Raw genomic sequence first — 18,945 nt, 5'->3', positions numbered from 1 at the left:
AACCATTAACTGATCGCAAGCACACACAATAATGATAGCCTGCTGCAAGCACTAGTGTTCCAGCCTCCCTCATTCACTCTCTTGGTGTAAAGCTCCTGTCTAATATGGTATGCTCTATATAGCAGGGAACTGGGGTTTGTTTTTAAAGAGCATTACTCACTTCAATTTAAATCTGTGCGTTTTATCAAACCATTTGAATTCTTGGGTTTGTATGTGCCAGCTTGAAAAAAGAATATAGTTGTGGTCATGCAGTCATCATTGTGTCGAGAACCCTGGAGGGAGTGGCCTGTATTCTGCAACAGTGTCTCTGTGTGCTAGTGGGAAACACTTTAGGCAAGGATGCAGTTTATCCCATCCACAGCTCATTTATGCTTTTTATCATATGACACAACTAAAGCAATGATAAGCATGTGATTTTATTTGTGGAATGAGACTATAAATCCTGCACAGTCTTGTGTGCAAAGCACCTCATAGTTGTTTGCACCTTATGCAAGGCTTGTATTCCCAAGTCAGCACATAAAGTTAAAATCGCATATACTCAAAATTACCTTGAAAATACCTTGAAAACCAAATACCTTGGTTCCCAAACTGTGTGCTGCAGTGCCCAAGGACACCACGGTGAACATCCTGGGGCCCCATAGGATGTTCCCAGCAGCCTCAGGTATCCCCTTCTTGAATTGTGTGGGAGATGTCTTGGACAGCTGGGCAGTGGCAGTACCGCAAAAGGGCTTTGTGACTACAGGGAATCATGACTGTGGTGAGTTTGGGAACCACTGCAATGTGATGCATACTTTTCTGGGGGTAAGCACACTGAGCTCAATTGAATTTGGTGTGCATTGGCTTCTGCTACCCCCAGCTTATGGCACTAGATGTGTTGAGAAGGATGTGAGTTTTGAAGTTACAATATTGGACTACAGTCTTCTGCTTTCAGTGGTGGTATGGAGTAAAATTTTGGCTCCGGCAGCATCTCAAGTATGCCATAATGATGGGGAAAGTCAAGCATAAATTCTCTACTCCATGCAATGATTTAAAAGGTGCAGGAGCAGAACCCGTATCAATTTGGGCAACCATACTCCAGACTCTACAGTGGAGCAGAGAGAGGGAGACAGCAAGGGACAGCAAGCAGGCAGTTGTGAGTTAGCTCTCAGCCTGTTGCTCAGAAACTGGAATTTGGCTGAACGCACACCTTTTTCATTCAGGTTGTTGAAGCTTTAATCTCCCACAGTTCCTTTTTTTTGCTCAGTTCTGAAAGTGCGCTGGAAAATGCCTGTGAACATGTGGTTGCTGAATCTGATTCTAATAGGTTTTCAAAGAGCATATTCAACTTCAGTGTGGGGGTTACTGGCTAATGGAAAGGGTCAAGTTTTTGTATTGATTTGACAGGTCATTGTTAAGATCGCCTGTCTAAGGGATGTTGCAGAACAGAAGAAATGACATTTTCTCTGATTTAATGTGTTCAGGATGCTATGGAGCCTGCACAGACTTGTCAGTTCCACCCTCTTGTGGCATTTAAGAATTGCTGATATACTTCCATGCTCCAAAACAAAAGTTTGGCAAAAAAGAATTATTCAAGCAAAGCAGTCTGTAGCCTAACCTCGTTTTCTTCAGGTGGCTTCAATTGGCCTTTTAAGGAGGACTAGTTTATTCCTTTGCACGTTTCAGACTTTCAGTACAAATTCTTGGCTATTAAGAGCGTGTTCTCCTTTAAGACGAGCAGAGCTTATGGCCTTTTGGACAACTTGGCCTTAAAACAGTGTGCCAGAATGAAAATAAGGAACAGCCCGGTGCTCTAAATGGAAAGAAACGGGGCTTGCGCTGGGGTTTGTGCTGGCAGAGCACTTTGAGAATCCAAGCCGAGGATGTCAATGTTTTCACATTATAATAGAAAGGAATTGGGAGTTCAACTGCAAGGAGGGAGTTGGAGAGAAGGAATTCTTCTAGCACTGGCTTCTGGGATTGCAAGGAGAAGGCGAAGAAGCAACAGCAAACGACAGTAGCTTCATCCAAAGTGTGTGTCTGCCTTAAGGGTGAGGACTGTCTTCCGGACATGGCCCAGATGCTCCAGCTGCAGTTTGGAACCTGGCTATGGGCAACCCTATTTCTTGGGGTACTTGCTGGCTCACGGAGACAGACAGGTAGGATGTGCACCTGCATGGGAAAGGGCTGCTTTGGAAATCATAGCCTATTCCTTTCAACAGTTATTAACAGTTGTTCCAGGTGGATGGGTTGGCAGCAACATCAAAGATATTTCTGTGCCTGAATGCTAATCAAGACCAATTGTACAGCTATTGAATTAAACACAGGAAATCTATATTTACCATTGAGAAGTTTGGCAAGTGCACAGTATTCTAGAACTGCAAGATTGAACTGCATTGACTAAAATTTTCCCCCAAATGTGACTGTTCAAGACATGTAGCCATGTGCCAAACAGATCCCAGCAACAAGTTTAAGGGAAGGCAAGGAAGGGGACAACAAGAAGTATTCTGAAAGGGAGGCTCTGTGCTTTTAATACCTCTCTGATCAGTTCAACAGGTGCAAATGTCTCCAGTGTGGAGATCTATGATGAGAAAAGCTGTGCTTGTTGTATTTATGCCTGTTCATAACAAAAAACTTGTGTATGTGTTCCCTACTCAGAAGTTGTCAATCCTATGAGAAAGACCCTACCTTTCTCATAGGTGATTCTCATTCTCACTCTTTCACTTTCTCTCCCCCCCTCCCCACCCCAATGGCTTTTCACACAATATTTTTTCCTTCTTTTGCAGAGAAGCCAACGGTGACTTTCTCTGACTTCTGGTTTAATATCTAGGATAAAGATCTGCTTGCATGGGCCACTTCTACACAGTTTTTCCCCTTAGCTGGAATTATCAGTATGTTAAGCACTGTATGGAAATTTTTCTGTCGTTTTAGAATATTGATGGTAGATGTGAGAAACCTGGAAAAAGGGGTTCCTTGTGAAAATAAGTTTGCAACAGTCTACTCTGTGTTCATATACTGCATCTGATTGCTCTTGTCTATCACCATCTTCCTGTTCTGTTAATATTATGGACTTTCAGAGGGACATTCTTGTATTGTTTCCTGGATTCTAACTGCTGTTGGTTTTGACATCTTGGAATGTATAGTGGTAATAAAATTGAACAGGATCAGGAATGTGAAACAGCTGTCATGTTGCCAAATCCTGGTTCAGACTGGGGCCCCTGTGTCTTTTAAAGGTGGCATGATGGAGAAATTCTGAAAAAAAAACAAAGCTTTCCATGTCAAAATTGATGACAAATCTACTATATCGCTGTCAAAGTCACAGCAACACCTATCAATGTCAGCCACAAATCAATCAATCAATGTTTATTTATTTATTTAAAGTAAGTGGTGGAAATTAACGAAAAGCTTTTAAGAGCTCCATTACCTTTGCAATAAATTATAAGCTGCCTGGACTACACATCAAGGAAAAATAAATACAGTTCCAATCCAAGCTTAGTGCAAAAGTACAGACATCTGGCTTTGATCATTGCTCCTGAATTCAGTCTGGTTGAAGGCGTAGCCTATTCTCTAAGCAGAAGTGCATGGTCTCATCCTCTGAACAACTCCCACTAGCTTTTCTTTGGTTCCCTGGGGGACAGCTGTTCCAGAATGGAAAACTGGAAGCAGTTTACAATAAGAACAGCTACATAAAAAAATCTAGCTGGTGCCTTTAAGAATCCATTAGCCCCAAAGGTCCATTAGCCCTTGAAAATACTTTGCTCCTAGCACTCATGACCTTGACATGTGTTGCTCATGTTTTGTTCTCATTTTGCTCTTGACAGAATAACGTCTCTATCAAAACCCAAAACGATGTGGATCAGGAGCTTGCTTTCCAGCTTCCACAGTTCACGTTAATCTTATGTGTGTATTTCAGTAGATAACAGATAGGTTTTGGACCTCCCCATTATCCAACTTAGATCTTCTGTTCTCTTGTGATCTGTGAAGTGGTTGGATGAAGACAGTAGTAGGATGAATAGTATGTGATATACTGGTACAAAAAGGACACTTCTCTGGAAAATACGACCTGATATTGTCTCCATCAGGCCCCCAGCAAAGCAGGGAAAATGCAGGCAGCTATATTGGAGACTGGGGAGAAGATAGCATATTTATTAGTTTCATTGACTTCAAAAACATGAGTTGGACACCATATTCATTTTTCTTACTTTCTCCAAATGTTTGTCATTTGGAATTTTGAAAATAATGATGTAAGGTGCCACTGCAAATTCAATGTGTAATTTTTTTTGGGGGGGGGAGCCACCTCATTGAGAACAACTTGCATGCCAAAGCTCGTCCATCAACGAGAATTGCATTAAACCATTATCTATGTCTTTTGACCTTATTCAGATTTATTGTCTTAGATGTAACAAATATAAAAGCAGAACATTAAACATAAAACAAAATCAATTAAAGTTTCCAAAGACCATAGGGCAGCCCAATCCTAACCTGTGCTGAAACAGGCAGGACAAGTGGCTTGTGTTGCATCCAGCACAGGGTAGAAGGTGGCTGGTGCACAACTCAAAGTAAGGGGATATTTTTTTCCTTACCCCCTGTCATATGCCAGCCACCCCATGGGACTATTTGGAACTTCACCAGCAAAATCACTGGTGCAAATCCAAGCAGCCCAGTGTAATGCTGGGCTGGCTGGGAGGGGGGTTAAGATCCGGCCTAAGGGGCAGAGGCTGGTCCCACCCCCTCCCAGGCCCGGTTGGGATATTCTCAAATAAGGTCAAACTTCAGCCTGCCACAGCTCCTAACAGATACATAAAGCTGCAATGCTATACAGGTTTACTAGAGAATGTCCCATTGAAATAATGGGGCTTGTCTGAAACAGGCATTGGATTGCACTGTTAATTCTGTGGGGTGGTGATGACCACATTGGTGTATCAGATGGAGAGGCCAGTAGAAAGAAGCTCCCACTCTCCTCCAAAGTCATTTCCAATCTGGTGCTCTTGCTTTCTTCAGACTTTCCTTCAGGCTTCAGCTGGTCTTTTTCTCCAGCCCTGCAAGCCTTGATATATCCTGTCCCTGGCCAGAGTCTAATTTAATAGTGCGTAGAGACAGACAGACCAGGCCCAGTCAGAAATTCCTTTCTGTTGCCACCCCGCCCTTGGCTCCGTTGAGGAAAAGTCAGGAGTGACTTGTTTAAAGAAACAAAGAGTCTTGAACAAGACTCTTGTTCTTTAAAGCATTTGTTTGAGCAATCATGATTTTGCCAAGATCACTATAAAGTGATAAGGCATCTGTTATTTGGTATTGGCAACCTTCAGTCTTGAAAGACTATGGTATCGCGCTCTGAAAGGTGGTTCTGGCACAGCGTCTAGTGTGGCTGAAAAGGCCAATCCGGGAGTGACAATCCCTTCCACACCGGGAGCAAGTGCAGTCTGTCCCTGGTCTGTCTCCCTGGCTATGGGCCTTCCTTCTTTGCCTCTTAGCCTCAGACTGTTGGCAAAGTGTCTCTTCAAACTGGGAAAGGCCATGCTGCACAGCCTGCCTCCAAGCGGGCCGCTCAGAGGCCAGGGTTTCCCACTTGTTGAGGTCCATCCCTAAGGCCTTCAGATCCCTCTTGCAGATGTCCTTGTATCGCAAGGACATCTGTTATGTTATCACAAGGCATCTGTTATGGTATTTCAGAAATAAAATATTGCTTTCTTAATGCAGTAGTAGTTCAGGTGTAATGGGAGAGGTCCCTGATGGTGAGTGTGATGAAAAATGGCCTGGTCTCCCTCAAGATAAATGTTCTACTTGGCAATCAGACTGACTACAGTTGATTTCCACTCTGGAACATGTCATTGCCTTGGAGAGTAATTGCATTGCTATCTGTTATTAATTCTTTGTGGTAGATAGCTTCTAAAGTGGAGCAGCTCCTATGTGACTTGGACGTTTACAAGTCATGGGGGTTTACAAGCTCCTGGTTTTAGAGGTAGGTTACCTCAGAGTGCCAGATGTAGGGAATTGCACTAGGATGCAGGTTGTGTCCTGTTGTCTTGTGTGCTCCCTGAAGCATTGGTAGGCCACTGTGGGCTACAGGAAGCTGGACTAGATGGGCCTTTGGCCTGATCCAATGGGGTTCTTATGTTTTTATGGGGTGAAAGGATATGTCATCACACTGCAGTAATTGCAGTTTGGGATGGTCTTTATACTTGTATGGTTGCAGTTTGAGAACAGCCAAAAGGGAAGGGAAGAGGAGAAAATCCAGTAAAGTAAGAAGGTCCAAGCAACATGCAAGGAACTTAGTATGAGAGTAATAGCCTATTGAAGCCTGGGCTTATAAAGACAGGGGAAGCTACTAGAACTGTATGTATAACAAAATAGGGACCTTTCTGAGTCTGAAACCGCTAGGCAAGATGAACAAAATGGGGCCAACAGGTTCATGGGTACTGTGGAGTGTGTGAGAGAAGATGCTCGTCACTTTGCCATGTTCCAGCCCAGAGAGTGCGGCTTTCACTTACAGAGCTCAGAGGTATTCATACTGCATGAAGGAATGACAATTCTATGAAAAAGGGGGAAGAGATGATTGAGTCTTGATGAATTATATCATTACTCTAAATCAGTGGTTCCCAAACTTTTTAGCACTGGGACCCACTTTTAAAAATGCTGCTCTATCAGAATCCACCTAGGTTTACAGGACTTTTAAAAAAGTCTAGAAAGAAATAATATTTTTACTTATTTATGCACAATAATAACCAGAGAGATGATGCTCCAACATTTCTCTCCCTATATTTACACAAGCTTGCAAACTGCAGGATCTCAGCTCCTTGCAAACTGTAAGGACTCAGCTGTTTGCAGGGCAATTAGCAGCTATCTTGCAAACTGCAAGAGCTCAGCTCTTTACAGGGCAGTTAGCAGCTAGTAGTTAGCAGCTGATTTTTTGAAAAGTCTCAGGACTTGAGGCAATGAGTTAGCTGATCCTTCCATCACCTGTGTTTTTGCTGGAGGCTTTTCTCAACTGCTATGGAATCCACCAAAAATCAGGCTGTGACCCACCAGTGGGTCCCAACCCACAGTTTGGAAACCACTGCTCTAAACATTCCAGAGTTATTATAAGAAGAGTTACAATTTATTTCTCATTGCCCCATGTTGATTTCTAAAACCAAAATGAAGGGAAGTCAGATATAGTTATGTATGTGAATGTGATAGCTCAGGTAATACTAAAACTTGGTAGCTGATAACTCCCTTTCTAAAAACAAAATTCTCTGTTCTCTTTTCTTTGACTGTTGTTTCCAGATGAGCAAATTCACCACAAGGATCTTGCAGATTCAAATGGGTTTGAGAATGCGGAGATCATCTTAGAGGTAAGTTAAGTGACCTGTTGTGGTAATGGATGAGGTTCAGTAATGCAGTTCTGCTCTTTGGTATGGAAGCTCCCATGACAGAGACCCACCTCTACCAATTCTGTTATATGCCACCTCCCCTGCCTAGGGCATCTGTAGCTCCAACTTCTGGGCTTGAAGCACATTACTTTGTTTGGATCAGGATTAGTGTGGTTGCTATTGCCTACCAACAATGATGTCACTTTTGCCCCTTTTTCAACATTGGTGAATATCACTGGGATATAATTGAAGAAAACAGTCACAGATCTCAGAGAGGCAACAGTGATGGGTCCCTTCATTAGCTGGAGGCCAATATACCAAATACCTTGTAGGTAGGGGATGGCATTGGCTTTGGGTCTTTGACATGTGGGATACACAAATACTTTGTTTCCTTGGTTCTCCAATTTTTACATGAGATTGTTATTATATTTGAGAAAAGCAGAAAACAGAGTGCTTTTCAGTAGTTTCCAATTAGCCCATCTAAAGTTTCAGTTTCAGATCACAGGTTCACTTTCACTTTGGCTCTGAAACTGAAGCTTTAAATGGGTTAATCAGAAACTACTGAAAAAAAATTCTGCTTTTTGCTTTCCTAAAATATGGTCCACCAGATGGCACCCTTGGGCTACCACTGCTCATCAGAGTGACATTCACTGGCTTTGCTAGAAGAAGGAGAAAAGAAGAATCTGAATCTTGTGATTGTGCAATAGGGCTTTTCAGACTAACTGTATGCTTGATCGAGAGAGAATTCATTCTTTTTGGGGCTACTGACACTTAATGCCTCTGGCAAGGCACCTGGGAAAGATAGCATCCCTACTGAGGTCCTAAAGTGCTGCAAAGAGATCATCGCCACTGAGCTGCATGAAATCCTCTGTCTCTGCTGGACAGAAGGTGGAGTACCACAGGACATGAGGGATGCAAACATCGTCACGCTGTACAAGAACAAAGGCTACGGGTGACTGCAATAACTACCATGGCATCTCTCTCCTTAGCGTTGTAGGAAAGCTGTTTGCCCAAGTTGCACTAAAGAGGCTCCAGGTACTTGCAGAGAGCATCTATCCAGAATCGCAGTGTGGATTCCGAGCCAACAGGTCCACCACTGATATGGTATTCTCCCTTAGACAGCTGCAGGAGAAATGCAGGGAACGACAGCCACTCTTTATAGCCTTCATAGATCTCACGAAGGCTTTCGACCTGGTCAGCAGGGACGGCCTCTTCAAGATTCTCCCCAAGATCGGATGTCCACCCAGGCTCCTCAGCATCATCAGGTCTTTCCACAAGGACATGAAGGGCACTGTAGTCTTTGATGGCTCCACATCAGACCCCTTTGACATCCAAAGTGGAGTGAAGCAGGGCTGTGTTCTTGCGCCGACCTTGTTTGGGATCTTCTTTGCTGTCCTGCTGAAGCAGGCCTTTGGAACTGCAACAGAAGGCATCTATCTCTGGAACAGATCAGACGGAAAGCTCTTCAACCTCTCCAGACTGAGAGCAAAGTCCAAAGTCCAGCTGAAATGTCTGCGTGACTTCTTCTTTGCCTATAATGCAGCTGTCACCGCGCACTCTGCAGAAGATCTCCAGCAGCTCATGGATCATTTTAGCAAGGCCTGCCAAGATTTTGGACTGACAATCAGCCTGAAGAAAACACAGGTCGTGGTTCAGGATGTGGACTCACCTCCCTGCATTACAATCTCTGCGCATGAACTGGAGGTTGTCCATGACTTTGTGTACCTTGGCTCAACGATCTCCGACACTCTTTCTCTCAATACTGAGCTAAACAAGCGCATCGGTAAAGCAGCTACCACGTTTTCCAGACTCACAAAGAGAGTCTGGTCCAACAAGAAGCTGACGGAACATACCAAGATCCAGGTCTACAGAGCTTGCGTCTTAGGTACACTTCTGTACTGCAGCGAGTCATGGACTCTTTGCTCACAACAGGAGAGGAAACTGAACACTTTCCATATGTGCTGCCTCTGATGCACCCTCAGTATCACATAGCAGGACAAAGTTCCAAACAACACAGTCCTGGAACGAGCTGGAATCCCTAGCATGTATACATTGCTGAAACAGAGACGCCTGCGTTGGCTTGGTCATATCGTAAGAATGGATGATGGCTGGATCCCAAAGGATCTCTATGGAGAACTCATGCAGGGAAAGCGCCCTACAGGTAGACCACAGCTGTGATACAAGGATATCTGCAAGAGGGAGCTGAAGGCCTTAGGAGTGGACCTCAACAGGTGGGAAACCTTGGCCTCTGTGGCCCGCTTGGAGGCAGGCTGTGCAGCATGGCCTCTCCCAGTTTGAAGAGACACTCGCCCAACAGACTGAGGCAAAGAGGCAAAGAAAGAAGGCCTGTAGGCAGGGAGACACACCAGGGACAGACTACATTTGCTCCCAGTGTGGAAGGGATTGTCACTCCTAAATTGGCCTTTTCAACCACACTAGACGCTGCTCCCGAACCACTTTTCAGAGGGCGAAACCATAGTCTTCCGAGACTGAAGGATGCCAATGATGATGACACTTAGTGTTGGCCACCTCACCTGACTTCAGTAGTCTCTAAAGCAGGAGTAGTCATCATTTAGATGTGAGACGCACTTTTAATAAACCTAACCACAGTGCTCATTTTTAATGAATATGTATGGCACAACCCACCTGATATGAAACGTAGTCTACTTTGGGGTCATACCCCACCAATTGAAGATGCACTCAAAGACAGTGGCCTCCACTTAATGCTTGTTAATTTGTAACATATCATGATACCAAACAACCAGCACATCTATTCTGCATAACAGCTTGTGACCTCCTTGTTAGACTTGCAATTCTTGAAATGTGAAAGGAGGAAACCACCATAGTATCACCTCTTTCTCACTCTCTCTCTCTCTCTCCCCCCCCCCCCATCCCCTGCTGCACCAGTGAATAAGCTCCATGCAGTGGACTAGCACAGGCTGGAAACCCCAGAGGTTCAAAGTGCATTCCACTTGTGCAACATGCCTGCAAACTGGTGCAGGCTATGAAAACTCTGGAAGAAAAAATGATGGGTTGTGGTGGTATATATTCACAGGCGTGGAAGAGACCCAAAGTTAATTGAAATCAGCCTCTCATGAACATATGTAGTGTGTTATGAACAAAGAATAGGAATATAAAGAGAATAGGGTGCGCTATGCATGAAGTACTTGGATAGTTTTGGGAATTGTTAGTAACAGTTAGAGCAGACAAAAGAAAATATTTCTTTACCCATTGGTTAATTAACCTGTAGAACTCCTTGCCACAGGATGTGGCAATGGTACCTGGCCCAGATATCTTTAAAAAGGGATTCGATAGATTTATGGAGGAAACATCCATCACAGGTTACAAACCATGATGGGTAAGTGCAATTTCCTGGTTTTAGAAGTAGGCTGTCTCCAAATGCTAGGTGCAAGGGATTGGCAACAGAATGCAGATATCTTGTTGTCTTGTGTAATCCCTGAGTGGTCTGCTGGACCACTGTGAGATGCAGGAAGCTGGACTAGATAGGCCTTTGACCTGATCCAGTAGGAGACTTCTTATGTTCTTAGTTCAGCTGATTCAAACAAATGAGCCAAGCTGTATGCTACACTAGAAGTCAAATTTGCCCCTTATTCTGATCACTTGCATTGTGTCCCAAGTGGAAATTTCTTCTTATCTCCAAAATGATGATCACTTGGATCCTGAACATGGAGAGATACTGTCTGCTAATCCATATTTTTACTTGTTTTTTTCCAGTTGCTTTGGGACGGGATTGAAATTTTGGCCAATCAGACAATCAGGATTGAAGACGAGGAGCTGGCCTCCCTTCGTCCTGCCAAGCGGTTACTCCGGATCTTGGAGCATGAAATTCCAAAAAACCCAGCTGGGATTGAGGAGCACTTGGACCATCTCTCACAGTCTGACACACCTATAACCCCAGGGGAATTTGAGCAGCTCCGCTTCATGACAGTCTACTGTGCTTACCAGATTCGCTCAGTTCAAGGCCTGGAGAAAAATGTCTGGATCCACCTTTTCTCCAAGCTGGTCACTGAAATAGTCCATGAGCTCTGCAAACAATTCTGTCCTCCAGAGTCTATGGATTCTCTTCGACTTCTGGCTTCCAAGCCTTGGCAGGAAATGCCTTTTTACATTACTGCACTGAAAAAGATCTACCAGTCCAGCATAGCCAAGACCCGAAGAGGCTGAGTAAGGACACACTTCATGCAAAAAGAGCAGGTCACAGTCTTACAACACATGGGTACATTCATATGCAATATGTACATTTTAGTTTATGAAAACTACATGTTAGATGATGTTATCCACTGCACCTCTCTGCCCTCGTCGGTTTTATCTTTTCTAGTATACTGAGGGCCTCTTAGCTTTTCCTTCAACATGATTAGAGTAGTTTATTGCTCAAGGTCTACAACTGCTGCCACAGATTTTTCTATAGGACTGACTGTTCAGAATGTTTTTCTCATCTGAATTGGAAAACTCTATGCTTTTGGTGGGGATTGGGTGTCAGATCATGAAATCCAGGAAGCCAGTGCCTTACTCAGTCACTATTACACTGGCCTACAAAAGAAAACTAAATTTTTGGCACACAAGAAAAATTGTCCAGTACTTTTTATGCTGAGTTCAAATATGTTACTAGTTTTTTTCTATCATGCAGGGATTTTTAGTGACACAGGTTAAATTTGAAAAAAAAAGTATTGTAGATTTAAAATACTATTCATACTACCTAAAAAGTGATGGTCGATAGTTTTCTTCTGTATTTATAAACTGCAAGATGCCTCTTAAGTGTCCAATGATAATCAGTAAGCAAGCTACAACTCCACTTTCCCTGGTACTTCTTTTCCATGATTGAGATGTCTTGATGAAATTACTCATCATATTCGTCACTGACGGCACCACGATTCTCAGGGAAGAAATTCATATTAATCCCGTATCTTTGAATGAATGTGATGGACATCCTGTGGCAAGGGGTTCCAGAAGGTATCTGGATGATTTAAAAACTTTCTTGGCATAATGACATAGTATCAACTACAACACAGTTGCACAGTAATATAACACAGGCCTACAAAATTGAGGGTCTGAAAAGTTTTCCCCAAACTTTATGGTGGTTTGATATGAATTTGGGGTGCCGATTCCAAAAATGGCATCCGTTTTGCCCTATCACGTCTAGTTTTGGAGATATAGTATAGCCTCATTAGTGAATGGTTCACGCAGCTTCCTCATGAGGAAGCCATGGTGTAGGCTTTCTCATGATGAAGCTGCTTGAACCATTCACTAATGAGGCTATACTATATTTTTAGTGACACAGGTGTGATAGGGCAAAACGTGATAGGGTAAAGGATGCCATTTTTGGAAGCAGCACCCCAAATATATCCAGGAATTGGTGTAACATTTAAGGAAGCAAAATGTGTGTTGGCCTGTGTAATTACTAGACAAAAGGGAACTCAAATTATCTCAGTGCTTACACAGTGAATGTCAGCTCATTAGTGGCATAGGTTGCTGACACTGGTTACGTTTGTGTTGGGTCACACTGCAAAACTTATCTGTCTGCCACCTGCCTGTATATAGAGTACTAAAAAAAATTTAAAAAATATGGTGAAAAATATCATAACCAATGGTGACATAATAGGTCAAATCTTTCAGTATACTTACAAAGAAAAAGTTTCATCACAGAAAAACTGGGTGATAGAAAAATTTTGATTGCATATTTGAATTAAGCATGAAAAGTTATGTTAGCAACATGTTCATTGCTCCATGTGCCCAAAATCACATTGACCAGTGTCAATCCTTGAGTTTACAGTGATTTTTATCCAAGCAGCATAATACAAATTACAAGAAAGCAGATTTATATAAAAAACCATTTTTGCCCGGCCCACAGGTATATACATTTGGTTCCTGTTGCATATATGCAATGTTGAGCAGAAATGGATTAAATATTGGGAATACTTTTCTCAGAGGCTGAACTGTCAATCTGTTGGAATTCCTTCCAGCTCAGCAGTTCTAACTGTATAACATGAATGGCTTCAAGGGTGTTTTGCCCCAGACCTCCACAATGTCAGACGTAGCTTGCCAAGCGTTCCATCCAGCACATTCAAATGAAGAGGAAGGTGGTTAGCAAATTATTTTTTGCTACTACCTGCCACTTCCACCACTGAATATCCCTTGAGGATGCTCTAGCTTGCTTGACTGCATCTGTTAGTAGGTGGTGCTGTGTGGTGAGAAACGAGATATGGAAAATGTACCTGAATGTGGTATCAGTCATATTCAGGAGGTCAATTTTCAGTGTAATGTGTCTGAAGAATACACCTCCAATTAGGTGTCTGCATGGGGTTAGTTAATGTTATCTATAAACAAAGAGTATTGCCAGAAACCTCCTGTAGACAAGGAAAGCAATGTTATATTTTCAGTATGCCAAAGACAATGTTATATTTTAAAATGTTAATGTATACACTTATTGACTGTAGAAGCTTAACAAAGAAAGATCTCTATCGGCCCCTTGTCTGTCTAACATGATTGCTCAATAACACAGAATGGAACTGAAGCAGGGATGTGCGGTGGGGGGTGGGGGTGGGCTCTGCCTCACTTGCCTCCCCAGCCCCACATGTCCCTGGACTGAAGCATTGTACCTATGCCAGAAGAACATCCATGTTTTAAACTAGGGAGACACAAATTTATGTGGGCTGGAATAAAGTTTGCCAATTCACATCAATTGGCAGGCCATAGAAGTCTTAGGGCCCAATTCTATCCAATTTTCCAGTGCAGCAGTGCTGTTGGGGCATGTACTGCATCCTGTGGTGAGGACACAGTCACAGAGGCCACCTTAAGGTATGGGAACATTTGTTCCTTTATATTGGGGCTGCATTGAGGCTACACTGGTGCTGGAAAACTGGATAAGATTGGGCCCTTACTGCCCAATCCAACCTAAATCCCTGCAGAGTGATGCAGCACCACCATTGCAGGCTAAGCTGCATTCCATAGGGGATTTTTGGCTGCTGGAGGACTCCTCAGGGTACAGGTACATTTGCATGGGGTGGCTGCAACACGTCATCTCAGAGCTGCGATATCGCTGGCACAAGTCCTTATTGATCCGTGCAGGCAGATCAGGCCCCAGAAGGGCCTCTGGATTTGGTGTGTGCTGGTGCCGACAATCCTGATCCTCTTCCTGGCCCAATCTGCTCAACCCCCACCTAACTCCTCCCCATTCCGCCCTCCCCCCACCCTATTCACCTCTCCCACCTTCTCCCCACCCTTGCACTGAACTTACCTGCTCCGGTGGGCCTCTGTCACTCCCTCAGCGCCAGTGGGAAGGAACTAGCTTTCCCACGGGCATGCCTGGGCTTTGCACTACTACATAGTGTTTTCCAGCACTTTTGCAGCGGCACGTGTTGGCAGAATGCATGTTGCACCGGCATGGGCCCTCAATAGGCTTGAACTGCTAATGCCTAAACTCTGACAGATGGCTTTTCACTTTCTCACCACAGTTGAATGTAGCCTGGTGAATCCCTTTCATTTCATTTGCTGCTACGGTTAAGGTGCTGCTGCAGGCAGACACAAAAAATTACCCAGTGACGGTATGCCTGCAGGGCTGGCTTTAGTAATAGACAGTATTTGCACACTGCACTAATAATAATAATAAAGCCTGTTCAAGTGTACACAAATGATTTGCTTTCAAGGCACGTAACCTATAAGACTAATGCTCATCTTTGGTACATGAGATAGCCAAAGCAGAAGCAATCATAACACATACACATGGATGAGGAGCTTATTTGCTAGATTAAACCAATAAGAGTTTAGTAGATTAATGGTGGGGGAAGAGTTAATTGCTAGGATGCATTGAGGGTATATTTGTTTTTGTGGCTCTTTTGGCACTGGTCAGTTAATGAAGTAGATAATGCAAAAACATTAAAGGTGACCTTTCCTTTTAACTGTGATGGCTTTGACTTATTCAGTTAGGTGGTTATGCCTATAAAATATTAAGCGCCCAAAGCTTGTCCCAATCCAAGCTTGGGACAAGACTTACTACCAGTCTGCACCATCAAAAAAGTGCCATAAAGCACGTTTGTGAGGGTTAGCGCTCGCCGAGTGTCGGAGCTGGTCCAGCACGAGCATGCACTGGTACAGCACCGGTCAGAGGCCGGTAATCCACTGCCTGGTGGTAGCCCAGACCGCTGGGCAATGGAGAGGTGAGTTGGGGCATGGTGGGAGCTGGGGAGGTGGCGTTCCGGGACAAGGTGTGGTGGGGGAAAGCAGAGAGAGGGTGGGGAGGAGGCATGGTGGGGAAGGGAGCAGGGAGGGAGGGGGCAGAACTGCCTCTCAGCTCAACATGGAACTCCATGACTCTGTGCCTACTCAATAGTGGGCGCAGTGTTAAGTAGCCCCATTGTGGGGCTAAGTTCATTACAAAAGTCCCCTTCCCCTGCGGAGCCACTGGTGGCTCTCCTAAAACAGACGTTAGGCAATTGGCTGTTGCTAATCTGATACCACATCAAACGTAGAAGCATGTATAGTACCATTTGTCTCAGGGTTTTTATTGAGTTCATTGCTTCATTACATTTGTCCCTCTCTCAAGATGATTCTCAGCACATGCAGAGGATGTTACCAGCTCCCGAGTGCCTTGTCGAGAGGGTAGCCTTTTGTAAGTTCTGTCAGCTTCTCTAAAGCAGTCTTTTATCCACATCTCATCCCACTGCCCCATGTCTTTTCTACTCCCCCAACTACTTCATGCTTTATGCTTTAATTGAACAGCAATAATGAACAAACACACATATCCTGCGAAGGTCATTCTACAGATGAATGGGAGAAACAACAATGGCTCTGCAGTCAGAACACAAGCGTGCAGCGTAAGGAATGCACTGGACATATAATAGCATGCTCGTAACATTGTCATGTAAAGGATGATGTCCGTCCAGGACCTGCACCAGAGTCTGCTGCATCTTGGCTTCTCTTCTGCTCTTTTGAGATTTCTGTTTAGACCCTCGATCCTGGAGACATGCTGACATCTGGAGGCGGCTTTGCTTTTGACTCTGGATAGACAAGGAAACCAGTGAAGGTGATGTACTTGCCATGGTTGCTGTAGGCACCATAGCCATCATGCTGGTGGCTGTAGAGCCAGATGGTGTCACCATACTGCAGCTGCAGCATGATGCTTTGGCTCTGCATCTCACGCCTTTTGGAGTGGTTGTCATCGTAGATCATTGCCTGAACCTCATTGTGGTTCTTCATGAGCTTCACTGACATGGTCTTGAAAGGCATCTTGCCAATGGTGAAGGAGAAGTAATAAGCGCCTGGAATACGACACGTGAAGATGCCACTGGAGAAATTGAAATCTTTCCCAATGTTCACAAACTCGGTGTCAAACGTGATTGGTTCATGCTGCATTTCTTTCTCATCTGACCCCAGGAGGCTTTCGGAACGAGCAGCGGAAAATGCTGAACGAGGATCCTGTGACCTGCTTGGCTGGTCAGAAAGTAGTTGTCTTTCTGTGATTTCATTCTGGTGCACAGAGAATTGTTGAATGGTGTGAGTGGGGGACCCTGAAACCTGTCCTAGTTCCTGGGAGCCCACACTGTTCTGAAAATAGCCAGATACGTCTGGATAGATGAGGTACCCATTGAAAGTTGTATAGGGCCCCACGTTGCTGTAGAGGGCATACTTGGGGTCACCATGTAAACGCAGCCAGACTGTGTCACCATAGTCCAACTGCAACATGGCACTCTGGCTGGCCACCTTTCGCTCTTTTCGGTGATGTTCATCATACACAATTGCCTGCACTTCATTCTTGTTTCTCATCAGCATCACTGACAAATTTTTCTTGGGGTATTTCCCAACTGTGAAGGAGAAATAATAGGCTCCAGGGATACGACATTGGAACAGCCCAGTTTTGGGGTCAAAGTCACCACCAATGTTCACATAGACCTTGTCAAAGGTGATCACCATTTCAGTGCTTCCTTCCATGCTGCTCGTTCTAGCAACGGAGAAGGCAGATCGGAACTCAGTCCCGGAATCCACAGGGAATCCATACACGAGGAGGCAGGCTACTTGGCACAGGAAGCCAAACAGAAGCTGAGTTTTCAGAGGAATCATCATACCTGCAAGGAAAAGGATACAATTTTAGTCAAATTGCCCTCCAAATTCAGTATAGGTCCAAAATTGTAACTTCTTATACACACACTAATAGGACCAGATTATAAACAGGGGCTTTGGAAATCCAACAACCAAAGAGATTCTGTGACACTCCATGAAAGACTGCCACAGGTGATATAGTCATGGCTGCTACTAGATCAAGTCATTAGGACTGCATTTTAATGTACATTAGTTTTGTCAGAGGCACCAATGAGCACAGTGGAACTTACTGCTCAGTAAACATGCACAGGAATGGGTTCTAAGGGTGAGTCTGTATGCAGGCTTCTCTCCATCCAACTTTGGCTGTTGGTCAGAATAAGACCACAAAGAATGATATCAATTGATGCAAGAGTTGGCTGGGGAAAATTTGAGCTAGCATTATAGTTGCCTTCGTACAATGCAAGATGGGGCATGACCAGTGTGGAGGAACACTGAAAACTGTGGGCGATCAGATGCAGATCCAATCCTTGAATATGTGTCTGCAGGGCAAGCCCAAAGAGACACTAATTTTGCTACAAAGTTCTATTCTTAGCCATAGCAGCTGAAAGTAGTACAGAATTTGATTTTCCTCTGTCTTGTTTTTCAACTTTACAGCAACTTTAACCTTGATGCTGGGTATTTTTAAAGAAGTACATGTTGCTGGTTCAAGATGCTTTGTTTCCAGAGAGGGCACCTGGAAACACTGTGAGTGTCAGGACTGAGTGCCACAAGGCCACTGGCCAGAGTGCTTGGGTGCTGAGATGTGCTTTCTTTGTCCTGCTTATGCTTTTCTTGTTGGCAAGACTGAAGCAGACTGTGTGAAGTTGCTGAGATGTGCAGCTGTTTTCTGGTAGACACAAGAAAGACTACTTCATTTACCAGCAGTGGCAGTAGAATTGTTGCAGGGATGAAATAAGAAAAGGGAACCATGTAAAATGCATACAAAGACTTTCAGATCAATACAATGAAATTGTCCATCAGAGAAGCGACCCAAGCTATGTGATTAAAAATAGACCGTATGTCAATAGACTACAATGAACCACCCTGGCCCAGCCCATGGGAAACACAGTCAAGATGGGACTGAATACATTTTTGGCCTGCTCCAGTGTTTATGATTCGAATGGCAAGAGGCCAAAACATGATCTATTGGTGCTTCTAGTCTGAGAACAAGCCTGGCAGTCACTGCATAGATATGAAGCGCCTTTCACTATCTTTTCTTTCCGGTGCTCATTAAAACATCACTCAGTCTGAGCGCTTGATGGCCAGGGTCTCCGGTCTGCCCTGTCTGTCACTCCAGGGCTGGCTCTTTGCCAGATGGCTCTCTGCATTCCCAAGGCTGTTTCATGGGAGCCAAACAGTTTGTAAGGCAGAAGGCTGGTACTCTTAAAAAGCTTATGATGTTGGGGGGGGGGGGGAATGGGAAGCTCTGAAGTACAAGTGGAAGTAAAGCGTATGGCCTCTGGGTATTGGGATGCCATTCTATGAAGAGTAGCTGAGCGAGAAAGAAGAACACTTAATTCTGAATTTC

At 44.1% G+C, this 18,945-nt stretch overlaps 2 protein-coding genes across 2 annotated transcripts; one reads left to right on the top strand and one right to left on the bottom strand.

The window, feature by feature from the left end:
• Positions 1-74: 74 nt before the first annotated feature.
• Positions 75-12,502, top strand: FAM180B (family with sequence similarity 180 member B). The gene is made up of 3 exons (XM_066633028.1): positions 75-2,135; positions 7,240-7,307; positions 11,061-12,502. The coding sequence occupies exons 1-3, from the start codon at positions 2,048-2,050 to the stop codon at positions 11,508-11,510; spliced, it is 606 nt and encodes a 201-aa protein (XP_066489125.1). The 5' UTR covers positions 75-2,047; the 3' UTR covers positions 11,511-12,502.
• A 3,781-nt stretch (positions 12,503-16,283) lies between these two features.
• Positions 16,284-17,402, bottom strand: C1QTNF4 (C1q and TNF related 4). Its single transcript, XM_066611286.1, has one exon. The coding sequence runs from the start codon at positions 17,400-17,402 to the stop codon at positions 16,284-16,286; it is 1,119 nt and encodes a 372-aa protein (XP_066467383.1).
• Between the last annotated feature and the right edge of the window lie 1,543 nt (positions 17,403-18,945).

Source organism: Tiliqua scincoides, chromosome 1 (assembly GCF_035046505.1).
Source record: "Tiliqua scincoides isolate rTilSci1 chromosome 1, rTilSci1.hap2, whole genome shotgun sequence".
Lineage (NCBI taxonomy): Eukaryota > Metazoa > Chordata > Lepidosauria > Squamata > Scincidae > Tiliqua > Tiliqua scincoides.
This window is presented reverse-complemented; position numbering and strand designations above follow the sequence as displayed.